Source organism: Gossypium raimondii, chromosome 3 (genome assembly GCF_025698545.1).
Source record: "Gossypium raimondii isolate GPD5lz chromosome 3, ASM2569854v1, whole genome shotgun sequence".
Taxonomy (NCBI): domain Eukaryota; kingdom Viridiplantae; phylum Streptophyta; class Magnoliopsida; order Malvales; family Malvaceae; genus Gossypium; species Gossypium raimondii.
Genome location: NC_068567.1, coordinates 49167969 through 49186092, shown reverse-complemented (window position 1 = coordinate 49186092; position 18124 = coordinate 49167969). Strand labels below are relative to the sequence as shown.

The 18124-nt window shown below is 30.3% G+C and overlaps 1 protein-coding gene across 1 annotated transcript; it reads right to left on the bottom strand.

Moving 5' to 3' along the window:
- Nucleotides 1-1900: 1900 nt before the first annotated feature.
- Nucleotides 1901-6567, bottom strand: LOC105794550 (serine/threonine protein phosphatase 2A 57 kDa regulatory subunit B' theta isoform). The gene is made up of 3 exons (XM_012623781.2): nt 6347-6567; nt 4486-6166; nt 1901-2684 (listed from the first exon to the last, which is right to left on the bottom strand). Exons 2-3 carry the CDS (start codon nt 5701-5703, stop codon nt 2331-2333), a joined length of 1572 nt encoding a protein of 523 aa, XP_012479235.1. The 5' UTR covers nt 5704-6166; nt 6347-6567; the 3' UTR covers nt 1901-2330.
- Between the last annotated feature and the right edge of the window lie 11557 nt (nt 6568-18124).

Genomic DNA, 18124 nt, shown 5'->3' with positions numbered 1-18124 from the left:
ATATTCCATGGCAAAACTCACGGCCATCGGTTGGCATGATTGGCGAACGTTTGCTGCGCCACCTCCTAGCTGTTTGACTTCTCTTTGTGGTGATCTGGAATTGGATACAGGCTTTCGTGCTTAATTTCTTTTAGTTTATGTTTCTTGACACTGAGCTGTGCCCTCTTCTTTCTACCAAAAAGAAATGATGTTTATATATATTTACACTATATTTAAAATTCTAATTGATTTAGTGTTATTCAACAATCAAATTCTAATACTAAAACAAATTATTTTTTACAGAACTATAGATATTATTTTGAGAATAATTTTTTTCATATAAAATTTTAAAAAAATATTTACACCTAATATCTTTTATCTTTTAATATCTCAATTTTACTTTTTCATTCAAATCCATATTTGATTTTTTTAATTTATTTATTTATTTGGTGAATTACAATAATAGGGTAAAGTCCGAACAATAAACATACTAGCGAGACTCGAACCTAGGCCATATCAGGGGGGTGAACACCCTTTACTATCAGGCCATCACATGGAGTTCATTACATATAATTTTTACCCATATGTAAGTGTGTGATAATCAAATAAATGTTATGTTAGATATTTCGCAATTTATTATTTATTGTGTTTAATTAATTAGGCTTTTGTAATAAAAACAACCGTAATCATGTCGCATGAATTCGTCCCTTCATTCTTTTAGTTAGTGTAGGTTTGAGAAGTCATGTGATAATTAAAATTAAGTGTAAAGGTTTTTAAAGTTGGATTGTTTAGTTGGTTGGATTAGTAATTAGTTAATATATGGATTTAGGATAAGATAAAAAAAATGGGATGAATTGTTAACTATTAAAAACCGCAATTGGACCACAAATCATCCACCTGATGGACTAATACAAAATTGATTGTATTAGTTTTTGTAGTTAAATCAACTTGGGAAAAAGGAGAAAAACCTTATATTCTATAGAAAAATTCATAACTCGAAATCTAATTCAGCCTTATGATTCAGAATCCACCCCGAAACGGATACCCTTGCGATCTCGCGAGGGAAACATGCAAATACTCCTCGTAACCTTGGGAGGTGGGATACACGAACACGTATGATGATACTCGCAATTTTCTTTACTAATGCTTGTCATGTTTTGTTTTGTTTTTTTAATTAAATTAATTTGTTGTTATGATTTTAATAATATTATTATAGGATGAGCATATAATATTGAACTGACTATCTATGCTAATGAAGAAAATCATACTACAATTGCCATACCAAAAAAAACCATGGCAACAAGAATAAATGGCAAGGCATTTTTTGTTTTCTCCCTCTTTTCAAATGTAAGATCTACCATTGATATAGCAGATATTTTTGCAATTATTGAACTGAAACTCATTTTTGAATCTGTGGTGTACGAATTTGTAATCTTTGATTTTTATTTTTTTCATGAATGAATGTAAAATATGAGTGAACGAATATATTGGAGCTATTAAAATATAATTTTATATTTAGACATGATTGAAAAAAAAGAATGAGAATGAAGACATTAAAAGATTGGAATGTACAAGAAATAATGAAAATTATATTTTCATCATTTAATTATAAATTAATCAATCAAAATGATTTTTTTTTGTATATATGAAGAAAATGGTGAGGAAGATTAAACAATCTTTTCTCTATTTGATCCCAATAGAAAGAACTGGAATCATTAATGGCTTATTTTCTCTATTTGAGTAGGGATATGGGATGCCTTATTTTAGATGACATTCTCAACTCTTTGTTCTTCTTTGTATCAAGTCCCAACAATAATTTATGATGAAATATTTATGAAATTATTTCCTCATACTATATACGTATGTGCGTGCATGCAATTTCAAATTGATTTCTATATTTATAAAGAAAAAAGCACCAAACTCCAATAAAGCTCATCATCCCAATCTATCAATATTTATATTAAACATACACACACCAACGCAAGTTCTCATTCGTAAACAAAAGGTAAGCTTAGATTATACATATATGCCATTAAGTGAGGAACAAATAAAAAACCGAGATGAACGACATAAATTACCTGTTAACTGTAGATGGTTCGTATGATTCTCTAAAACAAGAGCTAAAATATTTTTGAGACCAGATACTACCTTCTATTTGCTTTGTATGAGTACCACAAGTGTCGGACCTGATGCCGCGGAAAAGATGTTCTTGACCATCCAGGCCAACTCGATTTTTGGTGCAAAACATTGAGTATTCAACTTCTCTAACCACTTCAACCATCTAGTGGGCTGCAGCAAACGATAAAAGAAATAGACACTTGACTAGAGTCCAGTCAAATCACAAATGGTACTCATGATGTTTCTGAAGCTACAACATGAGGAACAAGAACTGCTTCACCATTTGCAGCATTTGATACCGCAATCTCTTCTATGCGCTTCCAGGCCGCTTCGTGTTTTGTTTTGATCTCTTCCCACTTTTCTGTATTTTCTCGAAACTTGTTCAAGCATTCCTCAAATAGCTCAGGATCGGTATCAGAAAAAATCTTGCGAACATTAAGCGTCAAGCTCTGTACAACCTGATTCCAATGGTTATGCCCATTTTGCTCCAAGGCAGGGAATATAATGGGCAGTATAACTCTGCGGTTTTGTCTAATTAAGCTCTCAATGTGATCGTTATTCCACAAGTACAAAGCCCTCTCTGCTACCTGTAAAAGCAAGAATCAATTATCTGAAATCCCAAAAATCCATTGCATATATAACCAAACATTTCAGCAGAAGTCAGAACCAAACTGAAATCTCAGATTTCATACCAAGAACTTGAATCTTACACAGAACTTCACTAACTAAATTCTTGTCAATGAAGGGAAAATTATTTTTTGATAGTCAATTGCCATATACTGTAACTAAAGGATTTATTATGGAAACATAATAATTTGGTTTTTACATGGTAACACCATAAATTGAACTATATTATCATAGCAATGCACAAACCACTTGAACGATGAAAGACAACATACTATTGTTCATTTTAGTATGTCCAACCCAGCTCCGTGGTGTCATAAAGAATAACGAAACCATCAAGAGTCAGTAAGCCATCAATTTATTTACGAAGATTATACATATATTTGAATCCCAAGCTCTAGAAACAACCCACAAACTGGTTAAACCACTTAATCTTTGCACGTAATAGCACACAACACACATCCTTCCTGCCAAAAGGAAAGCAATTTTTTCCTTGAACTAGAATCTCTAAAGACCAGGTTCATATGAAATCAAATATATGCTTTCTAACAAGCCTATGAAACTCGACCTGTGTGTACATGCAGCCCCAAGTTTTAGCAACAACCAATTAAATGGTTAAACCTCTTAATGTTAATATGTAATAGCACGAGATTCGCATCTTTCCTGCCATGGTGAAAGCAATTTTCCTTTCAACTAAAACCCAGGTGGCACAAAGTCAAATTTTACACTCTATTAAGCCTATGAAACTTGACCGTATTTAAATTATAATTATCTTCAACAACTATTTAACCAAAACAAGCACCAGAGTGATCAAGATTCAAGGCCACATTCATTGCCATGCTACCACCAGCATTCGAATAAGAGTCAACAACTGCAACCTGGACAACCACAGAAATATGGTAACAGCAGACTATCAACTGAATTCCACCATACTTCTGCTTTTGTCCACTTGCACTTTAGTAACATTCTCAAGTGCCCATATTAGAGATAGCTAGATAGGAAATTCAAATAGTAAAACAAAAAGGACTGCTAGGAAAAACATTCAATATAACTCCGAACCTATAAAAGTTCGGAAGCAAACAAATATGTAGGTGCATGGACGTATCAACTATTGATGCACAGCCAAAACATCAATCATTTTCCATATTCAAGTCAATAAAAGATTATCCAGTAGAATTCCTCAGCATGTTTAATAGCTAACTAACTTGGCACATATTTTACGCAATTATGCCGATAACAAGCAGGCTATCCTTTTTTTTTTTGGCCAACAGGAAGCAAGCTACCGTTAAGTGCCAAAAGTTAACACCTAGATATTTGGATTTTTAAGTGTCAAATCACCCATCGAAAGACTATTATGAGTTATGACTTCTACCAATGAGGATTATTTAACAAGTAATTTAGACCTCGAGAGCGAGAAAAATATCATGCTTATGCACAACCAGCATGGGCTTGATCTCATAAGCTCAAGCATATAGACAGGTGTACAACAGAGAGAAGCAGAGAAACATCATTGAGAACTTAATAAGATCTAATTTGCTAACATAGAGTCCATCCTCTTAATTATCTCAATCTGGAAAGATGATAACAGAAGACCCCTGGAGAGAGATGAAAGAACTACCCTATCATTCCATTTAGATTCTTTAAAGCGAAGAGTGATTTTTTAGGATTAGTTTAGGATTAGTACAGGACAGATGGAACTTTTGACTAGGGCATTTCAGACGATAGGATATGAAGAGAAATTTGAAAAGTTAAAAGGCATATTACCTGAAAGTGTGAACTGCTCAAACATCGTGCAATTTTTTGGAACAAGGGTACCATACATCTCTGAAATTCAGCAGGCTGAGTAGCTTCCAAAATTTCTTCAAGCTCACTAAGGAACATGACTTCCTTTGAGCTATTAGTAATTGGCCAGTATTTCAACAATCCCCTTATAACAGTATCAGCTAGTTTGCAGTCTTTCTCGACAAACTGCGTGATGCAGTAAGATAACTGCTGGTGGTACATCGGCAAGCATTTTGGTTTGTGAAGGGGTATTAGTGCCCGGACAAGGAATAACTTGTGCTCTTCTTTGAGTGGCAGAGCAAACCCATTGATTATACTTCCCAAAACCTCTAAAAGCTCAGCTATCCCATTATGCTTCTCCGTTTCAAAAATAAAACGGAAGAAAATATTGTTAATAGCTTTCCTGATATATGGACGATGCACCATAAACTTGCCATAGATACGATGCAGAATTGTTTTTAGATACTCCCTCTCCCTTGGATCTTCAGAATCAAAGAGATCCAATAATTTAAGAACAAAAGAATGGTCAATATATCTCTTGGCCAACTTCGCATCAGTTTCGGGAGATGCCACAAATCTCAGAAAGAATTCATATACAATTTGCAAGTGAGGCCATGCAGGGTCCACCAATGGCTCTTCCTCTTCCAAATCGAAGGCTTCTAGCACCTTGTTTTCACGAGGCTGTGGAGTAAGAGGTCGAAACAAGTTGGCAGACACCATCTTTACAGCTTCTTGCATAACGGATTCAGAAAACTTTCCATTCACAGAACTAACATAATCCACAAGCTCAAGTAACGTCTGTCGCTTGATGTCCTTCTCTTTCAAGTTCTTCATTGGGTCAGAGAAATCAAATACAACGCAACACAAGCTCAGCTTTCTAAGAAACAAGTTTTGCTTCTCAGAGCTAGGAACATCCTTAAATCCTGGCAAAGCTTCATATGGAGCAGTTCCTGAGTTCCCATTAAGTTTTTGATCAACAACTTGGGAGAGTCTACTTCCATGGCTATATCCGAAAGTAGAAGCAGAATTAGGGCCAGGAAGAGGGGCGTTATCAATTAGCAGCCTATGATTACCCATGATATCACTGCTTCTGGAGTGGGAGGGATTACTCAAAGGAGGAGCAGACGAACCCCCAAATTCACGATTCTCAGACGACTTAGATGGCTTTCGAGGAAGCCTGCCTAGTATCTGCTTGATCATATTCAAATCAAAATAACGAACCAAATCCACAATGAACCAACCCTTATTCAATTTTCCTCTACAGCATAACCTAGTCCATTAAGAGAAGGGAACTTCAACTCCAAAATCAGAGAAGAAAACCCTATAAACTATCCCAGAAGCAGAAACCTCTATCGGGATGAAATTTTGAAAAACCCCAAAAGCATCTACCAAAGCAAACACTCTTGCTCTTACCAATCATCCTATACCCAAACTTTGACAACTTGTTTTGCTCAGTACAACTATAAAACAGAGAGATAACACCTTTTGACTTAACTTCAACAGAAATAAAAGATAAAAACAAATCCACTTAAAACTGGAAGGCAAAACTACAAACTTCAAGAATTAAGAAAAAGCTCCAGGTTTCTAATTCTATGTAGTTCCCCGTTACTTCTTCTTCCCCAAATCAGCAGCCAAAGTCAGTTGGGTCAAATGATGACAGGATCTGGGTTTTATCAAAAACACCGAACTAGCATCAATCATGGAAACTATGAACCAGTATATATATGAACTATAAAAGGTGATGAACTGAAACAGAAGATAACATAACAACAAGAAGAAAAAAGCAAAAACAAGATAGAAGACAAAAGCAAACCCAGAAGAGAGGAGAGCCCTTGAAACTTACAGAAAGCTATAATAACTTGATGCAGAAGTTGAACAAAAGAAAGCAAAAGGCTTTAGATTTTCCCCTTTTTTAACTTTCTATTTTCCTTCTGAATTTACTTTGGGCCAAGGGAGGAAAAAGAGAAAGTCAGAGAGAGAGAGAGAGAGAGGGGGAACAAAGTGAGCAAAAAAAAAGCAGCCCTTTGATGCAAGAACCTTACTGGCTTACTCACAACCCGTAAATGGAACATCTGAGAACATTTAAAAATTATATAAATTAGTAAAAAAAAAAAAGTTTGACAAACAAAAATAAGTCTACATACCCTGTCAAGTAGTACTTGTAATTTGGATAATTAAGAAAATATAATATAAAAACAAATAAACAAAGGTTTTTGTGATGATATACATTATGAGTATGATGTAATGTTGAAATTTTTTTTTGAGGTATATGCTTTTTTTTTCTCCAATTCTGCTACCATTAACAACTGTAACACACTGTTTCAAACATTGGACCATATCCAATTAACAACCCTTTTTATTGGATTTGTTTAACAAAATCTATAGCTTACAAGGAAAAAAGGGTTACTTTAAAAGTTTCATGTAAGATTAACCCAAAACCTAAATGGGACCAGAAATTCTTACCAGGCATATATAGGATTAGGGAATCATTTGACTTCCATTTATTTTAGGGTTTATTTATAGAAGCTAACAAATTTGTTTAAAGGGTGTTGGTACATACATTATATTTGGAGAATAATCCAAAGAGATGGAAATGATTAGGGTTTATTTGCGTCTAATTTTTAAAAGAAAGTCAATAAGAGGACAAGTACTTGAGCTAAGAAAAACAAAAGAAAAGAAGTAGGATGACCGACCATGGCCACTTGTAAAAGGGTGTCATGCTGTCCTGCAAATCAGACATGGATATTATCTCTCATTAATTCTAAGTCAATTAAGAATTGAAAATGTGACCATTAATACCCCAAAAAGAAAATGTTAGACAAGAATAAATGCAAAATTCAAGGTTTATTATGGTTCACATGTGATTATTCTTTTAAGAAGTTCTATATTAGAATCTCAATAAATATATTTTTATATTTTATTCTGATATCACAACAAAAGAGATGTAAAATCCTAGATTTGAAATTATAATGTTAAACTAATTTCCAGTACGTAAAACAGACCCTGGCTGGGTAGTTGACGCGGTGTTTGAGTGCGTCGGCAGCCGAACAACAATTGGAGCTTGCACTCCAGGCCCGACTTCGTTGGAGCAGACCCAATTTGCCCAATCCAACCTTAACCTTACTGCCCTTCCCACTTCACAACATATACGGAGTCGATTCAAGTTCCTGTTCATTTTATATGTTATCAATAAAATTCATTTTATTAAAAAATTAAAAAATGTATATTTTTTTTAAATAAGTTTCATTGGATCTTAGGTTATACAAGATTTATCAAATAATTTCAAAGTTTAAATTTTAAAATAAATTAAATAATTATTTTAATCTTAATTATAGAAAGGAAAAGAAAAAACACAAACAACAAAGAAACCAAATCTTTCTCTCTATCAACTGAGAAATTATTTTATGGACTCTTCCCACCATATCATCCATGGTCCCTTTTTAATTATTTAATGACATTTCAACAATTTTTTTCCATGATACATAATTTTGGTAATTTTTACCCTAAACCTTAAATTCGAGCCCTGAATCTTGAACTCCGAACTCAAACCCTAAACCCAAAATGCCAAACCCAAATCTCAAGTTTAGGGTTCAAGATTTAGAATTCGAGTTTAGGTCTGAAGTTTAGGGTTTGAGATTTAATGTTCAAGTTTGAGTTTGGGGTATAAGGTCAAGACTCAGGATATAAGGATCATGGTTTTGTGTTTGGAGTTCAAGGTAAAAAAAAGTTACCAAAATTATGTATCAATGACATGAAAAAATTACCAAAATCTTGAACCTCGAACTCAAACCTTAGACCCAAAATACCAAACCCAAATCTCAAGTTTAGGGTTCAAGGTCTAGGATTCAAGTTTAGGTATGAGTTTAGGGTTTGAGATTCAAGATTTAAGGTTTGAATTTAGGGTCTAAGGTCAAGATTTAGGGTTCAAGGATCATGGTTTTATGTTCGGAGTTCAGGGTAAAAAAATTACCAAAATTATGCATCAATGACATGAAAAAAATTGTTGAAATACAATGAAATAATTGGAAAGGGACCATGGATGAAATGATGGGAAGAGCCCATAAAATAATTTCTCCTATCAACTTGATGGTAGCATCAACGATAATGCCATTGATAATTTATTTGGGGAGGGGCGGGTGTAGCCAAGTGGATAAAGGCAGTGGATTGTGAATCCACCGTGCGCATGTTCAATTCCCATCGTTCGCCCGTATAGTTTTTTTTTTACAATTTTTTATTTTTAAAATTTTTAAATATATATTAATTGTTTTTATAAAGAAAAAGAAAGAAATAATCTCTAATATTTACTCCGATGATAAAGAATCAAATTATCACTATATTTATTCTTTTTACTACTTCTTCCAAGTACAGGATAATCCCAAAGTGTTGCGAGTTTTTTTCTACCAATTGGAGTCCTCCTTTCACCAGGATTCATAACTACTCATTTTACTGTAGACCCTTCTCAAACCAACATTTAGATCTAGCTCTTTACCCAAACTTTTCTGATATATCCCAACGTTCCTCACTTATTCAACTGTTGCTGAGTAAATTTTAAATAAGTTTAAAATCACCGATCCCACACCTTCCAAGTAAAGTATCTTCTTGGCAACCAAAACTAAAGATTAAACAATGTCGGTAGATATATAATAAGCATCAACATGATGTAGCGCTTTGACTACGACATCCACCCACAACATCTCAATGTCCAATTTTCTTGTATTATAAATATGAGGAAGAAAGAATGTGAATGGATATATGTAATGTAATTGCATAACATATATGTCAAATTTGGGGGCTAAGCTCCTTTCTTCTTCATTTTTTCACTCTTATTTTATTTTAAACTTTAATAATATTTACTAAAATCCAATAAATAAATGGAATGTATAATAATAATAATAATTGATAAAAAGTAACGTATACAAAAACAGTTTGCTCGTTTTAAAAATAAAAGTCATGATATATCTATAACATAACTAAGTTTAAGAGGAACATTTGGGTTGAAATAAGGGGTCGTCTCCTTTTAAAATGGAGAATTTTTCATTTAGGTGTTTTAAAATTTTAAATTAATAATAGTAAAATCGTATTTTGTTTCCCTAAAATGATAAAATTTTGATTTAAGAAATTGTATTTTACTGTCGTAAAAATTATAAAAAGTTTTTCAAGTTTGAAATCTTAGTATTTATAACTCTTTCCTCTGCCCTTATGTTTAATAAGTAATTATTTTATTCGTTAATAAATAGTAGATGGATTTTATATATCACAACGAATATAAGTTTTAAATAAATAGATACAACATTTTTTTATAATGAAAAACTAGTGAAAGATGTAGTCAATAAAAATGAAATTTGAGGAGATATGACTAATTAAATTAAACGAGTGATAGTCCCCATAATAATAATCAAGATCCTAAAATTCAAGTGAAAAGAAATCTGTAAAATTTTAATTGTAGAAATAATATAAATATGTACCATAATTTAATCTTTGGGATGTGAAAACTTATCTTATAATCTGAAAATAAAATAAAAATTCATTGTATTATTTAAATAATATGACTAACCACTATAAAAAAAATTGATATCTTTGTTCCGTTTAAATCAATTGACAAAAGCCTTTGTTCCTTTTTGCTATTTTATACTTCTTGGTAATTAAAAAGAATTAAAGTCAAGGAAGCATTATAAATATATTTCTATTTTATTTATATTTCTTATGTCTATAAATATAGACTTTGGAGAAGCATTATATAAGATTTCGATTGATCAATAAAATACACACTCTCTCACTCTCTGTCTATTTATTTTATAACACGTTATCAGCACGATTCTCTTTTATTTTTTTTAATACAATCTCTCCAATATGCTGCTCATGCTTGTTGTTGATTGCCTTCTAGGGCTATTGCAATTTCAATCTTTAATTGAGACCTGCGCAACATGGGTAATCATTATCCAAATAAATTTATATAATCCTTACGTGGGTGATGACAATAATGTTAAAGATCTTCAAGTATATTTTACTATGATTTATTTATTATATCATGTTTTTTATAATTGGAGACTAATCATGACAACATGAATAGATAGATTATAATTTGAAATCCACGTATGTTTGCGATCGTGATTATGAAATAATGAATCTATTAGGACGTTTATAAGTTCGTCGTAGTAAATATATTGTATTCCCAAGTGAATTCAAGTATAAAAGAAAATAAAACCAATATTATTCTAATATTTGGCAATACAAAATTAGTCAAAGCTCCAACCGAGCTAATATATTAATATCTTGTGATGGTTAATTCATTGGTTTTAAAAGATATTCATAATGGATCTCATATTGATTGTGAATGAGAAAATATTACATTTCATATGAATCAAAAGAGGATTGAATTATTGATTAATCTTGTTATTAAATTGAATTGATTGTGACTATCTTTGTGATCTTCTTTTGTCATCATCTCCATTAAGGGTTGAAAGCAAAATATTTAACTGAGAAAGATCTAATTATGAGCAATAGAATATTGTGATTCTATCTAAAGCTCGTTATGGTTGGATGCACCTGAAATTGTAAAAAAAAATTTTAAAACTATTAGTATAACTCTACAATATTCAGAATAAGTTCTCAATTAAAATTACGTGGAAAAATATTACCGATGAGAACTTGCAAGAGAAAAAACTTATGTATGAAAAATAATTGGTTATATACCTATTGTACACCTAGAAAATGGTGATTTCGACTTCGCATTGATTTAGACATTTCCAGTAGTAAATGTCACAATAGTACTTATATATGGATAAAAAATAAAAGGAATGACAGTAAAATTATCAATTTGTCACAATTTATATTGACATTATCAATACAATTGAAATGCATGTTAAAGTAAACTAGAAGTTTACTGATGCAAATGCACTTACTACTTGGTGTGACCAGTTAGACTATCCTGAATCATATATTATGCGAAAATTAATTGACAATTCATATGAACATTCATTAAAGAACCAAAAGATTCTTTAATTTAAACAATTCTCATTTGTTTCTTGTTCTCAATGAAAATTGTCTATTATAAACTCACTAGCTAAAGTTAAGATAAAATGTCTTGCATTTCTAAAATGAATATAGGCTCTATCATTCACCATGTGGATAATTTTGATATTATATGATTCCTGGTAGGTGCATCTACAAAATAATCACATATATGTTACCAATTTGCTACCTGTCGTTTGCAAGATTGTTTGTTTAAATAATTAAATCCAGACTATGCTAATGAGTTTATATCTTAGTCTTTTATTGATTGAGTTTGAAAAACTTTTGTAAAAGCTTGTTATTTATGCGCAAACGGTTTAGAGAAATTATTAATTGAACGCCTCTAATTAATATCTAAACCATTAATTATGAGAACTAAACTTCCTATTTCAACATGAAATTATGTTGATTTACGTGTTGTACGCATCAAGCCAATAAGTTATAAATATTCCCCATTATAATTGGTTTTTGGTGAAGAGCTAAATATTTCTTATCTTTGAATTTTTGTATATGCGTATATGCTTTAATTGATCCACCACAACGCACAAAGATGAGTAAATCATAAACGAAAGTTGAGAATATATATTAATTATGAGTCTTGTATTATTATATGTTTTAAATGTATTGGAGATTCAATTATAACATGATTTGTGATTACTATTTTGATTCGATAGCTTTCCCGACATTAGGGGGAGAGAAATAATAAATTGTAATGAGTTAGGAGGGAGAGTAATTTGAACCAGAAGTTCAACAATGATAACTCATTACAAGTCCAAATATGAAAATTATCATAAAAGAAAATAATAAATATAGATGGTTATATAGTGGAAGTGGGTGCTCCAGAAGATACCCAATACATAACTAAAACTCCAAAAGAGATTCAGGTACCTGAAACTAAAGATTAAAATAGTGAAAATAAATAAATCTCGATACGTTTTGTCAATTCGAGAGAATGTGGAACCGATAATAAAAGTGGTCGACAATGGTTTTGCATGCAATATTATTGTTGAAATAATAAAATAAAAGGAGGATCTTGAATAAATCTGTTGAGAAATATAGATATGGAATAAATTGATCAAAATAGAAAGACACAACTTAAGTACAATTAAATTTGTGGAGTTTTTGGACCAGTAGTCCAAATATCTAAAAGTATAAAGCCAATGAGGGTACAAATGAAATAGTTTTGCAAAAACGGAATAAAAATATAAAGTTTTTCAGAAAGCTTTGGCATTGATTATGAAAAGATATAATATTCTTTTGTGGTGGATGTAATAACCTTTAAATATATTATTAAATTGATAATTCATAAAAGATTTTATTTATGCCTAATGGTTGTTGTTACAACCTTTTTATGAATCACTATATAGTAAAGTTTATATTAAAATCTTGAAAGATTTAGAATGCCGAGGCATATTGAAATTATTGGGAAATTGTTCATTTATATGAATTGAAATAATTAAACATATGTGGTAAATTTGACTTAGTTAATACTAGTTGAAAGAGGATTATAAAATGATCCAAAATACCTATTTGTATTTTTATAGAGGATCATGATTAAATTTTGTTATAATTATTGTTGAAACTACTAAAGAGATCAAAATATATTTCCCAAAATTTCCCATTACTCATGACTTTTAAAAGAATGATAATATAAATGCTTAGCAATACATTCAAATAGTCATTTGAAAAGTTAGTATTCAAGATTGAATACATAGAATATGAGATATTATGTGATGTTTTCATGAGGGAGAATAAATGCGCGATGTACTCTTTTTTCCTTAACCGATGTTTTGTCCCATTGGGTTTTTCTAGTAAGGTTTTTAATAAGGCAGCAGATTATGCGTATTATAGAGATGTGTACTTTTTTCGTTTCACTAAGAATTTTTTTCCCACAAGGTTTTTATCTTAGTAAGGTTTTAATGAGATACATTGTCTACGAATGGATATCCAAGAGGGAGTGTTATGAATATTTTATTAAGTAGATATCCATCAAGATCTAGATAAGTTTTGATTTACTTTAAATTCTAATAGTCATTAGAAGTAGAGTTCCATTTCATTTATACTTCTTATGTCTATAAATATAGACTTTGGAGAAGCATTGTATACGATTCGATTGATCAATAAAATACGCTCTTTTTGCTCTCTCATTCTCTTTGTTCTTTACTCTCTGTCTATTTATTTTATAACAAAATTTTCAATTAAAAATACTCAAGTTTTAAACACAAGTTTTGTATAAAGTAAGTTTTATATTTTTATAGAAAATATTCTTTAATTATATGAAATTTGATAATTGAAAACCTTACGTTTCAAATTTAAATATGTAAATTGAAGCTATAATTTCATGGATGTTATAAATTTTTTGACATTTTATCTAAAAAAATATAATATGGTTATAAGTTACCCAAAAATAATTGATCTTCCAAAGTAAAAAATAATATTTAAAATATAATTCTCAACTAATAAATGCATCAAAGAAACAAAAACAATAAATATATAAACATTCAACTTATTGATTTTTATATTAAATTATTTAACATCAAAATAAATAAAAATAAATTGTTATAATTAGAGAATATAAAATATGCATTTTCCTTAAAAAGATATTAATATACATTAAATAGATAAGATTGATTGAAGCCCTAAGACAATATAACAATAATTTATATTTAAATTTAAAACAATAAAAAATTGAGTGCCACGCTCCAGCTCGATGAGACTACACATGTGAATTCACTATTAACCATATGAAAAAAGGTAAGAAACTATAAGTTTGTTGAGAAGTTAAAAAGTTTTTTAGACTTCATACTCGTAATAACTTGTAGAATAATACAAAGGAGTTAAATAGAAATTTAAAGAGTAAATACTTTCTATTTTGAAGTAAATAAAATAAAAATATGAAGCATGTAATCAAAATGAAATATATACTAGTGAAGTAACAACCATGTAACAGCCGTTCGACGAAGCCTTTGTATCTAGTTACTATTTGATGTGTTTTGGTAAAATAAGGATAGATGTGAGTAAGTAATGTGTTTGTTTTGACTAAGTATAGGATTTTGTGCATATGCGCCATTCGGTGAACTCTTTGTTTTGGTGTGTTCTGCAGCTTGACGGGCTCTTCTGTTTAGTATCCACCCAACTCAGAGGTTTTGGCGAACTCAATAAGTTCGTAGTTGTTAGATTTGTTTATTACTTAAGTTTGATAATTTGGATAATTAAGTTGAGACTTAGTTAGAATGAAATTAGACTACTATAGATGATAAGACTTAAATTAATTTAAGATCACTTAATCACGGGAATCAAGAGAGTTAGTGGAATTATCTAATTTTTCCACTAATCATTGTCTCCGAGCTTAAGTATTTAAGGTCATGCGATAGTCTTTCTGAATACTTTTACGATTTCATCTTCTTCCCTAGATTTTCTCTGAAAAACTCTTTAAAAACTTAAGTTCAGAAAAACCCTCCTTGGAGTAAGGTTCGCAGTGATCAGTTAACTTATTCGTTAGTACCAGTTTACTAGTAATTTCTGATGAACCCTAGGTTATTCTTTAAGCCATTTACGTGATCTTTGTTCTGCATGTATGAGTGCTAAAATGGTGTATGAGGAAAGAAACTTCCTAATTCTGTATAAGTGTTGTTGATTTTTGCATGATCTGATATATTGAATTATCTTTATTTTAGCTCAAGAAAATAACGAATGTCCAAGTGATAAGGGCAAGGGACCTGCTTTATAGATTTGTGTTAGAGTTTCTAGTGAGTTCCTTCTTACTTCCATGTGTTGTAACTTCATTATTTTATACTTTATGTAGGGTAAGTGTTCTTCCTTTGTAAAGGATTAAAAGTTTGTGAGTGTGTAACAGAGGGAAGTTGTTGTGTAGGTAATGGTTATCTAAAGTTATCAGTCTAAGTGTAATCTGAACTATGATATGAAGTAAACATCATTTTTCATGATTAAACCAGCATCATCTGCTACTAATATGTAAGAAATGATATGATCTGATGTGTGAAGGAGGAGATACGAAGATATGTTTGTGTAGCCTCCAGTAGGGTAGATATATTGCAAACTAGATTGACAGATCACGATAAAAACATATTGTTCAATATGAAAATGTTATAAAGAGCTAAAGGGGAGAATGAATATGAATAAGTCTGAATGATATGCTTTTGATTCTGAATTCTGTGTACGTGGCTCACATGAAGTTGGATTTGTTTGAGTTAAGTTGGTGTTCAATATATGCCCAGGTTGAGAGTTGGCATATTGAGTCTGTTTGTGTTCTGTATACGCCAGGAGGCGTACTCTGTGTGATATGTATATGATATTCAGAAGAGTCTTAAGTAATGAATTGAATTATTTTTCTTTGGAACATACTAAGTTCATATGAACTTACTCTGTTATACTTTAACCTTCTCAAGATTTTCTGGTTGAAGGAAGTTTGATCAAGGACTATGCTAGAGAGTTGTTTAGGCTGTGAGATGTTTACTTTGTGTCTGTATCATGCATGCTTTAAGGGGGTGGCACATAGATATATTTTGAAAATCATGTGTACATAAAATTTTTTGTTTATTAATAATTTGTTTTAACGAAACTTACATAAAGTATTAACATCTGAGTTTAAGCTAATGTATTTAATTACCGAAGTTGTCATATTTAAATTTATACGCCATATGTCTTGGATATTATTACAAACTGATAATGTTCTTTTACTTTAATAGAATAACAATTAAAATATGTATTATAACTATAACCTTTTAATTATTATTTGAAGTTTCTGCCGTAGAGATTTTAAGTCTAACTATTTTTAAGTAGTGACGCACTATTCTTGAATACTATTATAGGGTCAGGTTTGGTGTGTTACAAACCAAACCTTGATGATTTGATAAGAGATAACATGCTACTTGTTGGGGGTTGTAAAATTTTAAATAAATCATAAAATATTGAAAAACTATCATGGTAGAAGTATAATTTCATATATATCAGCATAGTTGGAATATTTAGAGATTCAACTTCATAATAAGATGAGGACAAACATTCAAGTGGATATTTTTGTGGTGAAAATCTCATAAAAAAATTGTCTTTCCTTTTTCCGATAAGATAAATGTATGAAAAAATATTAGCTCTATAACTATTTTGTTGAGGAAACCATAGTTCTCATCGATAATGAGAGATGATTTTTTATATTTTTATAAAGACAATGGTGAAAATGGAAGAACAATAAATAATCAAAAGTGAAATAAAATTATCACTCAAAAATAACTCAAAGAATAGTTACATGTATGTGTCACGGGCTGTGGATCAAAACCCATAACGAATGCGCACAGAACATACCATAGAGGTCAACTGATGAAATGAGGCTCAATCGACTTATTTGAACTAGTTCACCTCTGGAATATATGGAGAAGCTCATCTACTTGAAGCATTGGTGGCCTAATAAAACACTCTAGTAAAACTAGAGTTACCATAGTAAATAGTGTAAATCTTAAAGGGATAAAATTGTGTAGAGTTTAAATCTCTTAAGACTCTCATCTTGTAGATAGGCACTAATCGCTGCTGTTGATGTAATTTGATTTGTAACATTGGATTTTCGAGAACTCAACTATAAATAGAGGTCTTCCTCCTCATTTGTAATTATCCCATTGGATCTGTACTATTCTGACTTTTCAATTCTCTCGTTGCTCTTTTGCTTTTAAGTTGCTTCCGCTATATTTTTTGATGATTTAGAGAAATTTCGGAAGAATTCTCACTTTTCGAGTGTTAGGCTGACTTAGGTAAATTTAAAATAAAGAATTTGCTTGAGGTCGCACGGTTTGTGAGACTATAGTTCCCTCATGACATATGTGTATGAGTATGTATATATATAATTGATCGTTTGTAACTTCTATGAAATTAAATGTTATCAAAAATAACTTTCAAATGAAAAAAATAAAAAAGTAACTTTCAAATAATAATAATAAATAAAGCCTAATATTAAATTAAAATGTAACAATAATATTAATGCATATAAATAATTTGTAATGTCTATGAATTTTAAAATCATAAAATATAAATTAATTTTGAATTATACATAATTAATTAAAATTTTAATAAAATACAAATAGATTTATTTATACATAAAAGAATATATATAATAAAAATTAAAATTTATAAATAAACTTTTTGTTTTTGTTTTTGTTTTTGCATGCATTATAAGACTAAAATGACTAATACATAATTAACTTAAAAGAAAAAAATTAATTACATATGAGTAGATTTATTTATAAATTAAATAATAATTGAAATATAATAATATTTAAATTATTATTTATCAAAAACTAATTAATTTTTTTTCAAAATTTCTAAATAACTTTCCAATATCCAAATTATCCTTATTAATTTTTGTACCATTTAAAACACCCTTATTAACCCCTATAAACATCAAATAAAGTGTAGTATTTGGATGTGTCATTGTTATACGGCAAAATTTTTATTTCTTATTCTGCTCAATTAATTATTTCAATATATAATCTTTGAATTGATAGGATTTTTACTTCTTGAATTAAAAATAAAATAGAATGATTGTAATATGAAGTGATTCAAAAAACTATTTTTATTATTTAAAACATAAACAATAATATCA